Source organism: Scomber japonicus, chromosome 11, assembly GCF_027409825.1.
Source record: "Scomber japonicus isolate fScoJap1 chromosome 11, fScoJap1.pri, whole genome shotgun sequence".
NCBI lineage: Eukaryota > Metazoa > Chordata > Actinopteri > Scombriformes > Scombridae > Scomber > Scomber japonicus.
Window position 1 is genome coordinate 21,534,630 of NC_070588.1, and position 18,716 is coordinate 21,553,345.

At 39.7% G+C, this 18,716-nt stretch overlaps 1 protein-coding gene across 5 annotated transcripts in view; it reads left to right on the top strand.

The window, feature by feature from the left end:
* The window catches only part of mcf2lb (mcf.2 cell line derived transforming sequence-like b), a 33,401-nt gene that overhangs the window by 1,453 nt on the left and 13,232 nt on the right, over positions 1–18,716 (top strand). For 2 of the 5 annotated variants that reach the window (XM_053328330.1, XM_053328331.1), the window contains exons 1-6: positions 1,321–2,016; positions 8,516–8,599; positions 10,126–10,240; positions 14,236–14,326; positions 18,265–18,384; positions 18,584–18,700. In XM_053328330.1, the coding sequence (XP_053184305.1) occupies positions 1,482–2,016; positions 8,516–8,599; positions 10,126–10,240; positions 14,236–14,326; positions 18,265–18,384; positions 18,584–18,700 (1,062 nt within the window). In that variant the 5' untranslated portion in view covers positions 1,321–1,481. Of the gene's footprint in view, positions 1–1,320; positions 2,017–6,361; positions 6,429–8,515; positions 8,600–10,125; positions 10,241–14,235; positions 14,327–18,264; positions 18,385–18,583; positions 18,701–18,716 lie in introns of those variants that run through there. The other 3 variants (XM_053328334.1, XM_053328332.1, XM_053328333.1) reach the window with 2 other exon arrangements.

Sequence of the window (18,716 nt, forward strand, 5' to 3'; positions counted from 1 at the left end):
AATAAGAATCTGTCACTTTTTCCATCTTCTAATTCTTAACATAATGTTTTCTCCAGATAAAGTGATGTAAGAAGTACAGATGTTTCCATTCTAAGTCATGTTCTTCAAAATCAAGTAAAACTGAATCAAAAACGCATGGTCATCTCATCATATTGGTACATTTAGTTAAAGTGTTTTTGGAACTATTTAAATCAAATTGACCGTCTTTGGATTTTGTATGTTAAACACTTTTTCAGACTCAGGCTCTGATGGACAAACTTCCACAGAAAGTTTTTATTTGATACGCTAGTTGCTTTCTTTTAGACGCAGTGTACACCGGTCAGCTTTATTTGAAAACACAACAAATCAGTATCTAAATTGGACTGAGACTGCGTTTTAAAAGGTTGTCTGTCCCATTGTTTGACCCACTCACTTTAAGCTGCGCAGTTCTCTAACTTAATGGCTCTGGTGTTATCTCTCAAGGTTTATGACACTGATAACCTCATATGTGCCCTCCTTGGTTATAGAGCAAATACACATGTTAGACACAACACCCCACCCACACACAACACTCCTGAAACACACACACACACACACACACACACACACACACACACACAGACATACACTCGTGCAGAGGCAGGCTTTCATACCTATACATGAACACATGTAACACAATCAACATCTTCAGCTCAAACCTTTTAGCACTGCTGAACTTCTATTAGTTAATAATAGCTGAATTAGGAGACAGAATGGTGTCTATTAGCTCTTTGACTGAAATATATCTCTTATACCATTCATTGAAATGCCATCTAAATTGCCACATTCTTCTAAGGAACAGTGTCTTTCTTTGAGGAGTCTCATTAGAATTAAGTCTTTCAGTGAGTTTGTAAGAATGGGGTCTTTTGAGTGGTGTAAACAAGAATAAGGGCTTTGAATAGATACAGACAGTGAATGGTTAAATGGGGATTTGGTTAGTGTTTGAATGGGCTGGTCAGAATGGAGCCTTTGTACTTTTGGTTCACATCTCCTGAGATAAGGCAGGCGAGGATCCCAGGTTTTGTTGGCCTAGGTAAATGAGTCCCGGGCAAAGGGCTGGCGGCTGCAGCTCTTACCTAACCGCTGTGGCATATTGTAGCATCACATGCATTAGATTACATGATTTCTTCCTGGTTTTGACTACAGAGACCTGACTGAATCCCTTTGTAGAGGTCAGGCTCAGTCATACATCAGCAGGTTGGAGGCATTGCCTGCTGCACTGGGAGGGGTCAGGTAATTGTCCTATTTAGGGGAGGGATAAGGGTAAGCAGGTAGGGTGGGGTTGAGTGCTACACTGTTGCTTTTGTCTACGAGGAAGGTAACCTGTGGTTGCAAAAGGAAGTCCCCAGAGTTACTGAGTGACGTGCTGCAGGCTGTAGAGCACCTGCAGCCAGACAGAGAGCAGGAGGCTGAATGTGGAGGCCGGGGAAAGGTAGAGTCAGAATGAGAGGGAAGTTGTTACTATGATACCTTTGCAAAGCTGCATGGAACAAGTGCGGGAGAAGAAGAGTGAAAAAGACGGAACAGATTGGGAATGCAGGATGGGAGCTGAGGAGGCGACAGATTCAGGCTTCTTGATGGAGGAGGATGTTGAAGTTGAGTTAGACTCTGGGTATTGCATGAATGCAAGCTCAGAGCTGAGTCTAGCAGGACAGATAAGTCTAGGTTCAGATGAGGAGGAGCAGCTGCACTGGTTTGTGATTACAGATTCTCTGTCTAAGGAGCAAAAAGACGGAAGAATAAGCCCAGGAGGAGATGGAGGGAGGCAAACTCAAGAGGAAGATGAGATTGAGGATGATTCAGTGTCAATGAAGAATGTAGACACTGAAGCTGAGAGAGGAGTAGAGATAGATGAGGAGGATGGCAAGGAAGAAGGGACCAAGGATGCATTGGAGGTGTGTTTGCAACCGGTAGAGGAGAGAGGGGTTCATGTACGGATCTCTGTGGAGGAGGTGGAAAGATACTACAAATTTTCTCGCAGCTGCTACTGGTTGTGTGGTAGGTGTCATAAGTTTGATTTAATTTTCTCTCCTTTATTCTATGTATTGTGAAATGATTCTTCCTTTCTCTCTCTCTTTATTTATTTATTTGTATTTATTTGTAAGAAATTGTTCTGTTATATTAACACCTCATCTTCCACCTGTCCTCTTCTGTTTGAGTTCACCTGCTCTGTACCTTTTCTCTCCGCTGTGGGATTGGGGGAACACAGGTGCTCATTGTTTCTTTGATATGATATTTGATTTCCATTTGGCTGTGTAGTTTTAGCTTTTGTTTTTTTTATAAAAAGAGAATCTAAAGTCTGTAAATCTCAGGTTGGTCACAATCTGCAGTAACGCATTTCAAACCCAGTGTGTTTATTGTTTTATTAAAGACCAGTTGAGCAACATTACTGTTAACCATCATTACTGTTAACCATCAACTTGGATATTGTTGTTTTGAACCCTAATCTTAACTCTGCTTTATCTCTGACCATGACTGTAAGCCCTTTATTCCCACTTGTTGCCCTCCCCCACCTCTGTTTTGTGGGTGTCTGTCCTGTTACCCCTTATAGGAAAGGAAAAAAAGAGGGAAAAGAAATTAGTAGAAGTAAATCATTAATGAGCAAGCAAATAATACATTTGTTCTCATTATTTATAGTTTTATCTTTCGCCTTATGAAGCAGGTTTCCAAGCTTCTGCCCCAGTCCAGTTTAATATGTGTGTATAGTGGCAAGAGGTCCAGTTGTGTGACTTTGACCCACTAACGTTTGACTCATCACCCACAAACGTGAGCGTGAGTGGACACTAATCCCCAACGTTAAGCCCTTTAAAGAACATTAACGCCTGATCCAGCAGCTGGTGTGTATGCCTGTCTGTGTGTGGGGAATGCTGGGAAAAAAATATGTTTGTTTAAGGTGTGGGTCTTTTTTTTATTACTATTACTTACTCGCTTACTAAATATCAGGAAATAGTTCTTTAATTAAATTACAGAATTTATATTGCAGGGAAATTCCTTTTTGGCATTTGTTATTATAACTATGTTAAAGCAATAAATACTTTGGTATCATCTGCTTATCTACCATGCAACACAGTGCTGACAGATATGAGTAAAACAAACAACAAATGTAATGTGAGCCACCATCTCACTCACACGTAGTGACCTTCATAATCATTGTTTTCCTGTTGGGATGATGTTGTCTATGTGTGTGTATATATACACTGAGTTTAATTTGAGCCACCTCAGAAACAATGAACTTAGTTTCTTACATATACTTCCCTGTCTTTACATAAGATCCTTGTGACGTCATCGATACTTGCTGATAGGTGAAGATACAAAAAAAAGTTTCACCCCCTGTCCTTTTGTGTGACGTACAGTAATATCTGACACCTGCTCTTCCTCTCCTTTTGTAATAGCCAGAGGTGCTTTTAACGATTGTATAATACTGTGTGAGCACTGGTGATAAATATCATTTCTTGAGTACTATTTGGACATACATGTTTTTTACTTGAACATTTCTATTTTATGCTATTTCATACCTCTACTCTGCTGAATTTTAGAGGGAAATATTGTACTTTTTACTCCATTGCATTTATTTTTCACGTGTTGTTATTGGTGACTGCAGATTTTACATAATAATATAATAATTACAATCTCACATAGTTCCATTTTAAATGTCATCCATAAATTGAATGTAGGTTTGTGTGTCAAAAGTAATGAAAGTAGTAGTAGGACAGAGGGGGTAAAAGTGACTGAAACTGAAGTGTGTCATCTTTCAAGAAGGGTATTTTTCACTAAAAGAATAGCCTCTTTCTGGAAACAAAGTGGAGCTATTGCTGGGTGGGGGGTTGGTTTTGATTTGATATGTGTGGGAGTTGCTGGGGGCAAGGTGTGGCTCTCTGACTGAGGCTGGGTCAGAAAGTGGAAACTCCTGGAGGTCTTCCGTGTGAACTTGAGTCTATTTGAGCACCCTGCAGATGGCTGCACAGTTACAGCTTTGTGTCTGATCACCTCAGGCAGTAGGTGGCCATTATCAGCTTGGAAACCTCACTTTACTGAGTTACAAACATCACTGATATAACCATTTATCTAGTCGTATGTCTACGTCCCTGGCCTTTGTTAGGTAGCCATTTTGGTGTGCACACCCTTGCTCCAGGTTAAGCTGAAATAAAAAGAGGAAGAGGAAGCTGTGTCTCAAATATCATCAGTAGATATCAGTCAGCCAGTAGTGTCTAAACAATATCTGTTAACTACAGATGTCTCTTGAAACAGAATACAATCAATAGAAACAGAGACTCAGCAGACTCTATTTCCCTTTAGGTCTGGTGGGAATAGAGGGTACGAGACAAAACTGATTTGACTCTAAATCTATCTGAAATCTATATCCTGAAGACATGTTTTAACAAAACAATGTTTGTCCAGCTACAGGTAGAATTGTGATATATAACAGATGAACTATAGTGATCTCAACAATGAAAACATGTCTAGTGGACGAGAAAAGGAAACAAACCGTTTAACCGAAGAGTGTAATTATATAGCACCAGTCACAGGTTAACAATGGTGTAGATCCCAGGTAAAGCTGCCAACTTGATTATCTGCCTGTGCATAATATGTATACACAACACTGTACATGTGTGTGTCTATATATCTTTGGACTTCTAGACACGGTAGATTAGTGTAATCTATGCCTCAACCTCAGAGGTCTCCTGCTGTCATGCAAGATTTAAAACCACCTGCTTCAGTAAATAAAGGCTGTTACGGTGCAGTTGTGACGTCATAAACTTAACATTTTGTGATGTGATTTCTGTTCTTCTCACAGTGACCTCATTAACTTGTTCTGTGAAGGAAGTGAACTGCCCAAAGTTGTCAAGTTGTTGTAAAGTACGTCTGTAATGCAGCAGCTGATGGAAGACAATCTCGCAAAATGGTGTTGAATGTTTATAACTTTTAACTCTGCTTAAATTCCTGCATTTTCAAGAAGAATGACTCGAAGAAGAAGAAGAATGAAAAGTTTGTTAACACTAAAAGTATCCAGATGTTCATTTTCAGTAAACTAAATGAATAGTTAGCAAAAGTAGTTTAAAGTAAACGTACTTGTACATAACTCACACATTATACATGTTTATTGGAGTAAAACATACAGTCCTGCTTGTCTTTTCATAGCCTAGTTCGTCATTTTGCAAGATATGGAAAATATGTAGATTTGCTCTCATGCAGATAATAAAATGAGAAGATTGATACCAGTCTCGTGTCTGTATGCTAAATATGAAGTTGGTTAGCTCAGCTTAGCATTAGCACTGGAAAAAGGGGGAAATCGCTAGCCTAGCTCTGTCCAATGGTGATATCCAACTACCCGCACCTTTAAAGCTCACTGATTAACACATAATATCTCGTCTGTTTAATCCATACATCATTGATTTAGGACAGTATGTACCAAAGTATTACTTTGTCTTCTTTGCCTTTTTGTGATTGTCTGTCATCACTGCTAGGTTGCCAGAACACAAGTAGAGATGCTGTCTAAAAGAATAGTCATATAAAATAGGGCATATACAGTAATAGCATATAAGGCATATAAAAGTCTTTACATTGGTGTGGACACATACATCCAAGACCTTGGTGTTTGCTGCTGAATCACATCACAGCCAGACCACCACTAATATAATGTTTTTGCTATTAAGTATAATAACAGCTCACTGTGTCTCATCTTCTTTGTAACCAGCATCTGCCCTGAGACTTGTCCAGACCTCAGTAATCTGGCTACACAAGGACAGCAAAACAACAGATAGATACTTTATTGATCCTTCATGGAAAATTGCTACATCCACAGTCAAGACAGCCAAACATTACATAAAAACACATCTCTAACTATCCCCATTAAAAATAATCACTAAAATACCCCAAAATTGTAGTTATAAAACATATATGTAATAAATAATAACACAATACTCAGAAAAGTGCCAGAATTTTTTTTTTTTTTAAAACAGCTGGTGTCAGTGGAAAAAGGGTTTAAAGAAGGCAAGAGATTGAAAATACCAGACCAAGAAGACACACTTGAATGAATCATGTCCCTAAACAGCTTGCTTGCATGTGTGTGAGAGAGAGAGAGAGAGAGAGAGAGAGAGAGAGAGAGAGAGAGAGAGAGAGAGAGAGAGAGAGAGAGAGAGAGAGAGAGAGAGAGAGAGAGAGAGAGAGAGAGAGAGAGAGAGAGAGAAAGGTGATTTCAGTGTAGTGAACCCCTGAGGCCTTGTCACCTGATAGGTCTCAGCCAAACAGTCAGACTTTTTGGTTTGTTTAAACTGGAGTGAGAGGAGGACTTACAGGAACAGGGTTGTGCCTGTAAAGAGACAGTTGGTATAACATACGGGAGGACAAGGGAAGGACGTACAGTATATAAGTTAAGGGGATATTTTATGATACTCCTGATTGGACTGATGGTATGTTAACTTAACCTTAAAGTTGATCAGTTTTGATAAAGTATGAAGTCAGACTAGGTGGACGTGTGTCACAGGACAGGTGCAGTGTCATACAGTGAATACTGTTTGGACATGTTGTGTATTTTTGAATGTTTACCAGTACAGTTCTTGATGTCCTCATATTTCTTTGAGGCTATTTGTGGAGGTTTTTTGTTGTTTTTCTTGTATAATAGTTGACTGAGTTCTCTAAGACTATATTTGTTGCCTCTCTGCTCCACTTAAATTCCATAAAAGTATAATGTGCACACAAATAGCTTTTTTGCTTCCATTTTTCTGGCTTTGCTTTCTTCTTGTATGAAATTGAACTGTTGCTAATGGAAGAAAAAAGTAAGAGGAAAACTTACACTTAAACTTACATTAATTTAGGTAATTGAATATTGGTCATTTGGAATTACAGTTGATAAAATAAAGTACTATTTGATCTGTAAAGACGTCATGAACTTTCTGTTGTAGGCAGGATGTGGTGATTCAGTGTAGATAACCTCAGGAGAACAAAGCAAACAAAGTCAGACTAAAATGAAAAGTCAACAGTGTTCTTCCAGTTTGTTTGACTTACCTGTCTATGCTCGCAACCATGTTTACATTATAGTGGCTCTCTTTCCATTATGTCCAAACATCTCTGGTCCCTTATAGAAGCCTCTCTTCATCATTTGTTCCAGCATCATCCTGTATTTTTAACCTATTTACAGTATCATAATGCAAACATGAGGTTTTGAAGCAAACAGAAATATATATATATATGTATATATATATATATATATATATTTCATGTACTGCAAGTTTTTCCATGATGTTTAATTATCTTGAAATGACATAAATGCCAGCAGAGCCCCATTTGGCTAAAATTAGATATAAATATATGTAAGATCTTAAAACACTGATTGATGTGGCTATAGTAGCTTGGGAATTGTGATTCAGTTTCTAACTTGATAAACAGTCACTAACATGTAAATATGCCTTAAAAATAAAATGCCTGAAGGATTGATACTGAATTTACCTTACTGTAGTTTCTCACAGTAATTTGACCACAGTGTTTGGTTTTATTGCCTTAAGGCCTGTCAGAATGATGTCTACATATAAAACTACTTACCTCATAAATTGTAAAATAGGATGTTTGCACCTGTGTGATGGCAGATTGTGAGAAAGACACACAGTAGCGTAGTAGTCATATCATCTTACAGTAAAGAGCTGCACTTTGCCAATTTTTCTCTATTGATCTGTTTTGTTCTCAGTTACAAGTTGAACTTTAGCCAAGTTTTAAGTTATCAGGCACTGCTAATGTTTTTCAATGTGAATGAGTGCATGTGCTGTATATGACAGAGATGATGTTTTTGTTGAATGCATTTATATGAGGCCTAGACGCTGGAAGACATGGTGTCGCTGAGTCTAAGCTACATCTTTACCACAATTATAAATATCTCTATCTATGCTTTGTCTTACAACTTAGACCACACTGAAAACACTGTTTCTAGATTACACTGTATGTAATAATAACATACAGCGGTCTGCCATCTGGCCAAATAATCACTGGCTAGACCTTAATTTTTAATATCATGATAAAATAGATTTAATTTTGTCTGTTACTCATCTATTGATTTTAGTTTTTAGTTATTTAACTGTATTTTAGTTTAATTTTAACTTTCACTTCAAAGCTCTGGTCAACACCTGTTTTTTTTTACTTGACTTGACTTCATTTGACTAATTGATTCATGTGTTATCTACACCAAAGCACATGTTTGACAAAGACAAGCAAAGAGGAGACTGTTACCATTACATTATAGGGTCCAGCGATCACACTTAGCCTTAGTTTACTAGAAATGTTGTTTTTTTTTGAAAATTTGTGTTTACTTTTTAATTCTGTCTTTACCGTATAGATGGAGATGTACAGTAGCACTTAATACCGTCTATACAGATGAATGGGTTATGTATAGAAAAACCATGTGAAATTAATGTAATAATCATAGAATTTAAATCAACATGATGATTATGGATGAGAAGCTGACATCAGACGAGTCACTGACGTTTGCATTTCTCTCTCTATTCTCCAGATGACATCATGCAGCTGGACAGCAGCCCCCTCCACGCTGCTGACATCACGCCTGACCTCAAGAAGCAGTTTGCCTTTCTTTCAGGTAACACCTTTATGTCCTTTCTCTTCCTCTGTTTGGGTGTGTGTGTGTTTGTTTTCTCTTTTAGTGAATTGTCATTTTAACCTCAATCCATCGGCTGCCCTTCCCTTTTATTCCTTCAGTAGCCCAAAATAAACATGTGCTTCCACCATTTTTGTCAATCATTTACAGCTTAACTGTTACTCTTTGCATAGTTCATGAGAACAGTTTTGTCTTTGCAAGCATGATTTACTATTCAAATGTCACCTCTTTCCTTTTCCTCTTTGCTGTCTGTCGGTCCTGATACAGGAGGATCCTCCCAGAATGTTGATTATGTCACCTAATGTGTTTTACAGTCATGGCTCTGAATATGCCCTAAATCCCACATTTGCATCTTTACTTGTGTCATTTCACAGTATTTGATTCTTCAGTCGTAGAGATTGCCAGATATCAAAGGAAATATGAACACCTATTATATTTTTATGATTTATGTTAAATAGCTTCTGTAATACTGCAGTTTCCCTTTAGGATAGATAAAGTACTGGACCACTCTACATCTTTTCCTTCAGTAGTGTAAAAGCTGCCCCTCTCAGTGCGTGACAGAGGTGACCTTGTGGCTGCAGCAGAGTCGGAAACCATTTTGCAGAGAAAGATCCAAGCAGACGTTAAAACCATGACCATGCACTTGCTGTTGCTATAGCAATGAGATGAGAAAAGGCAGACAGATTGATATTCCAGTCACATGCGCTGACAGAGCCTGCCACAAAACACAGAGTGTGTGTGTGCGTGTGTGTGTGGGTGTGGGTGTGTGCGTGCGTGTGTTTGTGTGTAAAAGAAGTGAGACTGTCAACATCAATCTTTGTGTACAAACAGCAGCAGAGATGTTTTTCATCTCTCTGCCTCACCTAATTTTTATTATACTTTAAAAATGTCCATTTTGAATATTAGTGTAATCCTTATTGAAAATTATTTTTTTTATAATAAAACATTTTGTAAGACAGAGGCATAAGGAGGGTAATGATGACAATTACATGAGTTACAGTTACAGGTCAATTATTTGGTTTCTATGCTAATTTTTGAAGGAGCTGTCTTAATACTTGTGGGCTGATCTGCCTTATTCTTTCTCATATTGACACATTACACACATTACAATACATTATTACGAAACACATGTTATTCTGACATATGCAGTTCACCTGTGTACTGGAGAAAATACATTTATGACAAACAAATGGCACAGCTTTTCTTGTTTTTGGATGGGGGCCAGAGGGGTGAGGCTAAATAGTTTGTTATGATGAATATTGCAGTTTTCTTTCCAGCCTCCACTCATCAGACAGCTTTAACGTCAGCACCACCATGTGGTCACAGTTTCTTTAAACTCAGTGCCCTCTTCCTTTATTTATTATTTATATATTTATCAAAATAGATTTTCATCGTCAGTTTGACTGACAGAGTCCTCAACACATGGATATGTAACATCCTGAATATAGATATACTCCAAGTGCTCCTAAATGTTAAATGTCAGTGTTCTTCTTTTTGGGATTTTTCAGGGGGTCGAGGAGATAATGGCAGCCCCATCATCGTGTTCCCAGAATTCCCTGCATTTGGAGAGATCTCAGACAGGGAGTTTCACAACGTGCTCACCTACCTGACGAGTGTGCCGAGGTAAAGTCTCTCACCAGCTGATTGTTACACGTACAAACACATACAAATGTGAGAGTGTTTTTTTTTTACTCTGCTTTTTTTAGAAGGTCACAATGCAGCACAATTTGGTTGGTGGATGAACTTTGAGTAATAAAGTGGGAGCAGAGTAGCTCAGATTCTGGATGAATTAGAACCGGACAACTGAGGATTTTCTGTGTGCTGCTCGCATGTTCTTTAGTTTCCTCTAATAGTTTAAAAACAGGCAGGTCAGGAATATAGGTGGATGGAGGAATGCATGTAATGCAATATAAGAGCTAATAGAGATGAAAACTGAGTTTGCAGTGTCATTTCTTTGTGTATGAAGTCTGCCAGTAGGTGGCAGTGGGTACTCACAGCTTCATTGAGATGTAAGCTGCACAGGATTTTGTCATTATATTGATATCTGTAAACAGAAAATAGGGTTGTGGTTCTTGTATTAATAACATGAACAATTAATAATCTTTATCAGTCTTCTGCAGACCGTCTTTGTACAAATGCATGGATAGATGAAGCAAGGGGGAGGGGAAACTGTGTTAGACCATCCATTATTCCAACCACCCCCCCCCCCCCCCACACACACACACACACACACCCAAAATGAATCTCCAGGCCATTTTCTTCTGTTCATCTTTCTTTTTTTTTCTTTGATGTTTTCCTCACCATTTAGTCTTGCAATTTCTTGATTTTGCATTCCACCCATCTGGCCTGCACTTCCTTCATCCTGCCTGCAATGACAAAGTGCATAAAAATAGAAACTGCAGCCATTCTAGCTGTTTGAATCTGAATAATGCATTTAGACAGCAGAGCTGTGGTCTGAAGAGTGTGTGTGTGTGTGTGTGTGTGTGTGTGTGTGTGTGTGTGTGTGTGTGTGTGTGTGTGTGTGTGTGTGTGTGTGTGTGTGTGTGTGTGTGTGTGTGTGTGTGTGTGTGTCTGTGTCTGTGTCTGTGTCTGTGTGTGTCTGTGTGTGTGAGAGAGAGAATAGGTTATGTGAGGATCCTGTCAAATGATTCTCTTTGTCTTTTTTCTTTTTGTATTCATGTATGTTTATTTCTACACACACTCATGTATGCATATGTAAAAATAGGTCAGTGTGTAGACCAGGTATTCCTCATGTTGTGTGGAGGTAAATCTGTTTACCAAGTCATGTTGGGGGGACTCGCCTCCCTTATTGGGACAAAAAGCAAGTCTCCTTAACAAGCCTCTTACATGCTCTTGAACCAATATATTGGAGCTTTAATCAGTCCAAACTGAATAATCAAATGTTCAGTTCATGCATGACCAAGACATATTTGTTTCAATTAAGATTTAACTGTTTAAAAATGTGTTATGTACACTGTATTACTAATGAACTTCAGAATAATGAGATTATTCCTAGTAGAAAACTGCTGGTCACAAGCTAAGAATTTGCATCCATTCTGAGCATTTAATTTCCCCTCCTTCATGGTCAGACTGTAAAGGTTACTATTCAACTGAAGAAGGGTCAGCTGCAGGGTCGAGATAGCGTTGAGCCTCAAGCTGTTGAGAATACAGAGACAGATGGCTGCAGCTACCTGAGAGACCAACTTATTCCACAGCCTGCAACGGACGTCATACATCTGTGTATCACAACCTTCAACAGCTGCTGCTATTTGAACAGAAAACCGTTGGATCAATATTTATTGCAGACATAATTTCTAATGTTAATTCTCTTATACCATCCATGTGGGTGCTTGTTGTAAATATAAATTGTAAAATATTGTTTAAATTAAGACAGAGGCCAACTGTCAAAGTCATGTCTGACAGCAGTTCCATTGAGGGCTTGCTGGGTATTAATCTAATTTCATTCTTGTCATATGATTTTCTGGATCCTAATTCATTTACTTTAGGCTCTGCAACCAAAGACACACTCAGTAACTCAATGAATGGCTGTGTCCTTGAGAGACCATGTTCCAAACTCTCTCCCTCCTCCATCTAGCTCTCATTGGCTTTACATATGCATGCATGCTGGTGTTGGTGATTGGTTTATGTTAAAGAGATACAGTCAACACTAAGATATTATCCCAGAATTTAAATACATTCTGCTCTCATGGATGTTTAATCTGTTTTTAATTTAATATACCAGTGCTCTCAGATTCAGACAGTCATTTTCTCTGTTCTGTTCACAGAAGAAGAGGAGGGTGAAGCTGTGTGTGTGTATGTGTTGCTATGTCTGCATATGCATTCATGCATTAAATCTCCTTCATCACTACATAGCCATTAGGCAGAGCTTTTTCACAGCTCGACACACAGCTTGCAGTGCTTCTACACACTTTGACTTGAGAATTCCAATTATTATTAGGATGCCCATGCATGTGCATCCACGACTTCACCAGGTGATTAATATGAATATTTAAATGTAAGGCTTTTTATGATATGTGCTTACAACACAAACCAATTTATATTGTCCATTTAGACTTTTATTACAAATAACCAGAATTTTAAATTGTTGTTCATCTTGTATTTTTACATAAATACAGAATTGGACCAAAAGCTACATCATCAGTATAAATGTGCTGGGATTAGCTGATTTACATCCTGGTCCTAACACAGCTAGGTAAAAACAGATGGAACAGATAAAAACATAATGTATTATTGAATCATGACTTGCTTTATGGGACACCAGCAATAGCAGCTGTGACACACAGTGTGGGCCACTGTGGTTTAGCAGCAGCAGGAGGCCACTTCATCACTCTTCCTTTTTTTTCAACCTCAGGTGCTGTATGATCACTATGAACCAACATCTCATCCTAGCAGCTGTAAATGTCTTAGAGGCAGAGAGGCTCTTGTCCCACTCCCCTCCTCCTCAACCTCCTCCTCCTCTGCTGAGATGTAAAAGAGTTTGCGCTTTGAAAGCCTGAGTGGCTGTGAGAGTCTATATCGACCAAGCACTGAGAAGTAGAGATGATGGAAATGATAGAAGTGGAGGGAAAGTGCAGGAGACAAAAAGAAGTGCTACCATGAAAGTAAATGTTACAGTGAGAGTGGTGGTAGCATCGGGGCAGACATGTATCTTCCTAATAGCTGAAGCTCTCATGCTTACAGTGGCATCCTCTTAGAGTCTGGTCCCACCCAAACATCTGTAAAGACCTACTGGCTGGCTGCTAGAGCTGCCCATCATTTTGCAGCCGCCTTGTAATAGGCTTGTGTCCCAGCAGCTGCTAGTGCCTCATTGGATGGCTGTTAGATGCAAAGTGTAGGGGGAGTGGAGGCTGAATGCTGTGATGGTCTGAAGCATTTGGCTCCCTCCCCTACAAACAACACAGCACGCTGGGTTCCACCTCTGAGACGCATCCCTTTCTCGTGTGTTTTTATTTTGCATGCAGGACCGTTCTTTTCATCTGCTCACTCCATGTTTGTGCAGTTAGTAGCTGCAGAATGGCGGACATGAAGGCAAACACTTGAGGATTACTAGGATATATCTATGTGAAAGGTACTGACAGTGATCAGGGGCTCAGGTGCATGTCTTTAGGTATGCAGAGAGGAGCTGCATGTGATGCAGTTGCAATTGATTGTCAGTGGTGTGTAAACCATGTAGCCTTCTTCTCTCCTGGGACCACAGAGGACAGCAGGGGAGAGGGGGGCTCAGGGAGAGAACAGGGGGCTTTAAGCTGATGGCCAAGAAATCTGGAGGTGCTCCACAGCATCTCTTTTCATGAACTGCACTAGCTGTCTAAAAGGATAAAGAGCAGCAGAACAAAATGAACTGTGAACAAGCACTTGGCTTCTTCACTCTATCATGCAGTAAAACTACATGTTGTATTTATTTATTTAGTTCTTTTTGTCTTTTTTCCATTAAGTCTGTTACTACTATGCATCATACAATAGATTGCTTTCTCTGTGGCCCTCCATACTATTCAGCAGTGTGTGATAATTCACTGTAATGTACTCACCCCTGATCTATCCAGGGTTTAATGGACCAGTTTTTAAATTATGACCAAATGCCTCTTTGTGTGTTCCAGTTTGTCATCAACTGGCGTGGGTTTCATCCTGGTCATCGATCGCCGGCAAGACCGATGGGCAGCCGTCAAAGGGACCCTGCTTCGTATTGCAGTAAGTTTGTCTTTGTGTGCAGATGTGGTGTGTCAGTGCACTTACTTTCTGTCTTCTTTGTCTGATTTTGTAAAGGTCTGTGTTTGTGGGAGAGAAATGTACCTCTAATCAACTGCTGAGATGAAAAGAGGTGCTCAGTAGAAGAAGTTTGTCAGGCTACGAAGAGGTGTTGAAGCGTCCTTCTCTCGTTTTCAGAGCTTCACATGCGTGTCAGGGTGTAGATAATAGACTAATATCTCAATGACCCTGTGGGGCTGATATGAGCCAACCCCATCCTTGATCCCTCTCCCATCAGCATCAGAGCTTGCCATGTGTGTCCATAGCTAGAGGGAAAAATAAGCAGTCGCATGCCAAAAAAGGCAGAAGGAGATTAGGTTCCTTTTGTCTGCTCATTCATTTAATTGTCTCACTTATCGTATTTCTTTATTATTATGAAAAAACAACATATATGTTTACATCTTACAAGAGAGCAAAATAAAGTGAGGATACTGAGTTTACTAAATAAAAAAAAGGAAAACTAATAGTCAGTGTGGTTGAAGGACTACCATGCTGTTTAAAGACTGTGTAAAGTAAATTCAGACATTGTCTTCTAAACACATTAAATAGGTCATAAATGTATTTCTAAAAAATGTGTAAAAAGCATTGAACCATTTAGATTTGAATTGTGGAGCTCGGCTTCATAAACTGTGTTTCAAAATTCCTGTGTTCAGGATTTAGTGGGAGGATAACGCGGTGATGATTAGCATAAACCCACCCCTGCTGCTGTGGCGGTATAAATACATTCATACTAGCCGTAGAAAGCTCTCAGAGGTGTTTCTGGTAGAGGTGGTGACTTTGATTGACAGGTGACACTTGGTAGGAGGCGGGGTTTCAGCAAACTCAGCGGGCATGCCCAGAGCATTTGGGAGCAGAGACAGAGGCTGATTTTTACACAACTTTGAAGCCTAATTTCATATATTTGGCGATTTTTTTTATTATTCAAATTTGGCAGGGTGGTTAACAACACACTTTTCTGTGGTATGTCAAACTCTGAACACATATTTATTCTTACTTTACACGGAATTTAAGGAGGTGCAGCCTATCATGTTTGACAATGTTTCTCTCCTTTTTAGCACATAATTCCTCCTCCTATTACCTATTTCATTAGTACTTAATGGTTAATTTCACCTTTTGTGAGTTGATATCAGTCATGTTGTTTATGTTGCTGAATAAGGAGAATGCAGTGTTACAGAATCAGAAGTAATCAATGCGCTTCCAACTTCTGCTCACTCTCACTCAGGTATGTTATCCTGTGGGTGATGAGCCGCAGCATCTATCTGTTCATCTGTGTTCCATTCTCTCTGTCGGGAGGCTCTCCATAAGCTGTGTGTGTGTGTGTGGTTGGGGGGGGGGGGTTTGGGGGGGGGGTATTTTAAAACAATGGACATTCAAACTGAAACTGAAAGTGTCCAGTTTTTAATATTTTTGCAGTTTAATTCACAACAACACTGAGCTTCCATTATCTGCCAGTGTAATACACAGATGTTTTTTATACGTCGTAAATCAAAACATACTGATGAGGGGGAATATATACGAAAAGATGAAACGTCCCAGAGAGAGAATGAGAGATGAATATCACCACCCATGGTCTCCAGAGACTTAGGAGACCCAGTCACTCATTTGAAATTAAATCAAGCTTTATTAATCCCACAAGGGGGACTCTACAGGCTTGACAGGTTGGTAATAGGGGGCATTCAGTCATCCCCGCAATAATGTCCTGTTTGGGCCAATTCAACTGTAGGTTGCTAAATAGATGATGATGAAAGCTGACTCTTCTCGAGCAGCTAGTATCTATTTGTAGTGGAGTCAGTGTTTACATGTATATGGCTGTCTGTGTGTGTGTGTGTTAGAGAGAGAGAGAGAGAGAGAGAGAGAGAGAGAGAGAGAGAGAGAGAGAGAGAGAGAGAGAGAGAGAGAGAGAGAGAGAGAGAGAGAGAGAGAGAGAGAGAGAGAGAGTCTGAATTTATGAGAATGCTGTCGAATGATTCTCTTTGTCTTATTTCTTTTTCCGTGTCTATTTCTACAAGTACACACTACGCATAATTATGTAAAAGTGGGTCAGTGTGTTTCAATGAAAACTACCCAGTTCCTTGCATGGCTGGGTTTGAGCTGATGACAGACAAGAAGTGTGTTTATAGACTGTGGTGATACTGTCTCAGTCCTTAAAATATACCCTCCTCTCTTGTCTCTTTGTGTGTGTGTGTGTGTGTGTGTGTGTGTGTGTGTGTGTGTGTGTGTATGTGCGGGTCTATGTTTGACAAAGAACAAAGAACAAGCAGCCCATGACCATGACTGCCAGCAACCGCAGATCCTAGCAGCACGCTTGAATGGTTAGGAGCTACAATATACATTTAAAGGATAAGGCTTGCGATATTCTATATTGTCAACAAATCCCATACCCATTAGTCTGTCTCTCATTACTTTAGCCCAAGCTCATTCATTCATACTAAATACTTGAAAAATGGGTCATGACTGTATACTTTCATGATAAAAAAGGCAAAATAATGCTGGGCTCTGTATTACTAAAACAGGAGTAAATGGTGCATTAGTTGGGGGCTGTTTTCAAACAGATTCTGTGCACCAGTGAGATGTCACAGCAGCGGGATGGTATACATGGGCTTACAGTGCCCATGTCCATCATAATGAAGGAATGAGTCACCAAGTTTTTTTATGTGTTTTAATAGTTTTTGAGTAATAATGGAGCTCTATGACACAGAGGAATCAGGCTTTGGATACACAAAGATAGTTAGTAGGGATCTTTTTATGGGATCTGTTGACAATAAGAAAAACATAGAATATCACCAGACTTCTCCTTTAAGAAGCCATTTCTGAGTGTGCTGCAAAATGTAAAAACCCTACCCATAACTACACTGAATAGGTTATTGTTGTATGGTAGCACCTACGACTATTATGATATAGAAACAGCAGTATGTCCCACAGTAATTTCGTATCTCCAGGCAGCGAGTGACCATTTTTAACACAGTGCTTCTGCTTGTGCTGGCAGGTCAGTGAGGACACTTGAACTGATTTATTAATTCCATTAACAGTACCTATCCCAAGTGGTTTTTATTGACAATGTATTCATTGTCATTTCTGCTTAGAGCAGCATTCCCCAACTCACTCGGGGAGGACAGCCAGTCAGGCGAACCAGCCGTTTAGGTCATTAGCTAATTAAAGTAGCATTAACAATCGGATTGCCTCAGGAGGGGAGAGCAGCCTCCTCCCTCAACCATCATCCAACTGCTCTCACAGCAGTTTTTAGTCTGTCAGTGGGTGTCAATTCTGACATTGTAATTGGCATTTTATTGGTTCTCTTGGCTGAGCTGAGTGTGTGGTAACTGCATGGTATGATAAATGTGAGTTCATGAGTTAAGTTTATGCTTAGTTAGGATGACATGCTTGTAAGAGGAGATTATTTGTCAAAAGATTAGTTTGTGCCTCATTCCATATTCACAAGTGTTACAAAATTCTGTTATTTTAAGTGCTTATAATGCTGGCTGGGTAATGAAAATCAGAGCACATGTGCCTGCACACATATACAGGTGTGAGCTGGTCTCAATTCTCTGTGCCTCATTATTCATGCAGAAAACATCTCAGGGAGGTGAAGATTAATGTCCCTGCCACAGGATGGTGTCCAGCATCCTACATCTTGCCCATTCCTTGCATTCTACATGCTTCTGCACATGCTTGAATGTGTTTTTAGTGAGCATTTTCACATGGGAGACAAAGGAAGAGACAAAGGTAGGGAATGATATAAGTGCAGGCTGGCTGCTGAAAGAACAGATGATGTTGTGCTTTAATGAGATGCTCATATTTTCTACTCGGTGTGGAGGAGGATCCAGTCTGCTCTGTTACATAAGTGACAGTCTCCATCATCCTCTCTCTCTTTTTCTTTTCAGGGCTCCTTCCCTGGGAACCTCCAGCTGGTTCTGGTTCTGAGGCCCACCACCCTCCTTCAGCGCACACTCTCCGACATCCTCTTCAAGTTCAACAAGGATGAGTTCAAGATGAAGGTGCCGGTGCGTGCAGTCACTCTTACTTCTGAAAGCAATATTCATAATCCATCAGTGATGTGTGTCCTCCCCTCTGGGATTCATGAATTGAGTTCAATCTACTGAAAATGTCAGAGAAGATTTCAGAACAATGTTCACAGTCAATAAAATTACTGAATATATTTATAATCAAATGTCATGTGGGTAATGGGTGTTTTTGTTTCAGGTGATTATGCTGAGCTCAATAACTGAGCTGCACTCCTACATCGACCGAACCCAGCTGACTCAAGAACTCGGTGGGACGCAGGAGTACTGTCACGAGAAGTGGATCTCTCATCGCACCGTATGTACATACTGTA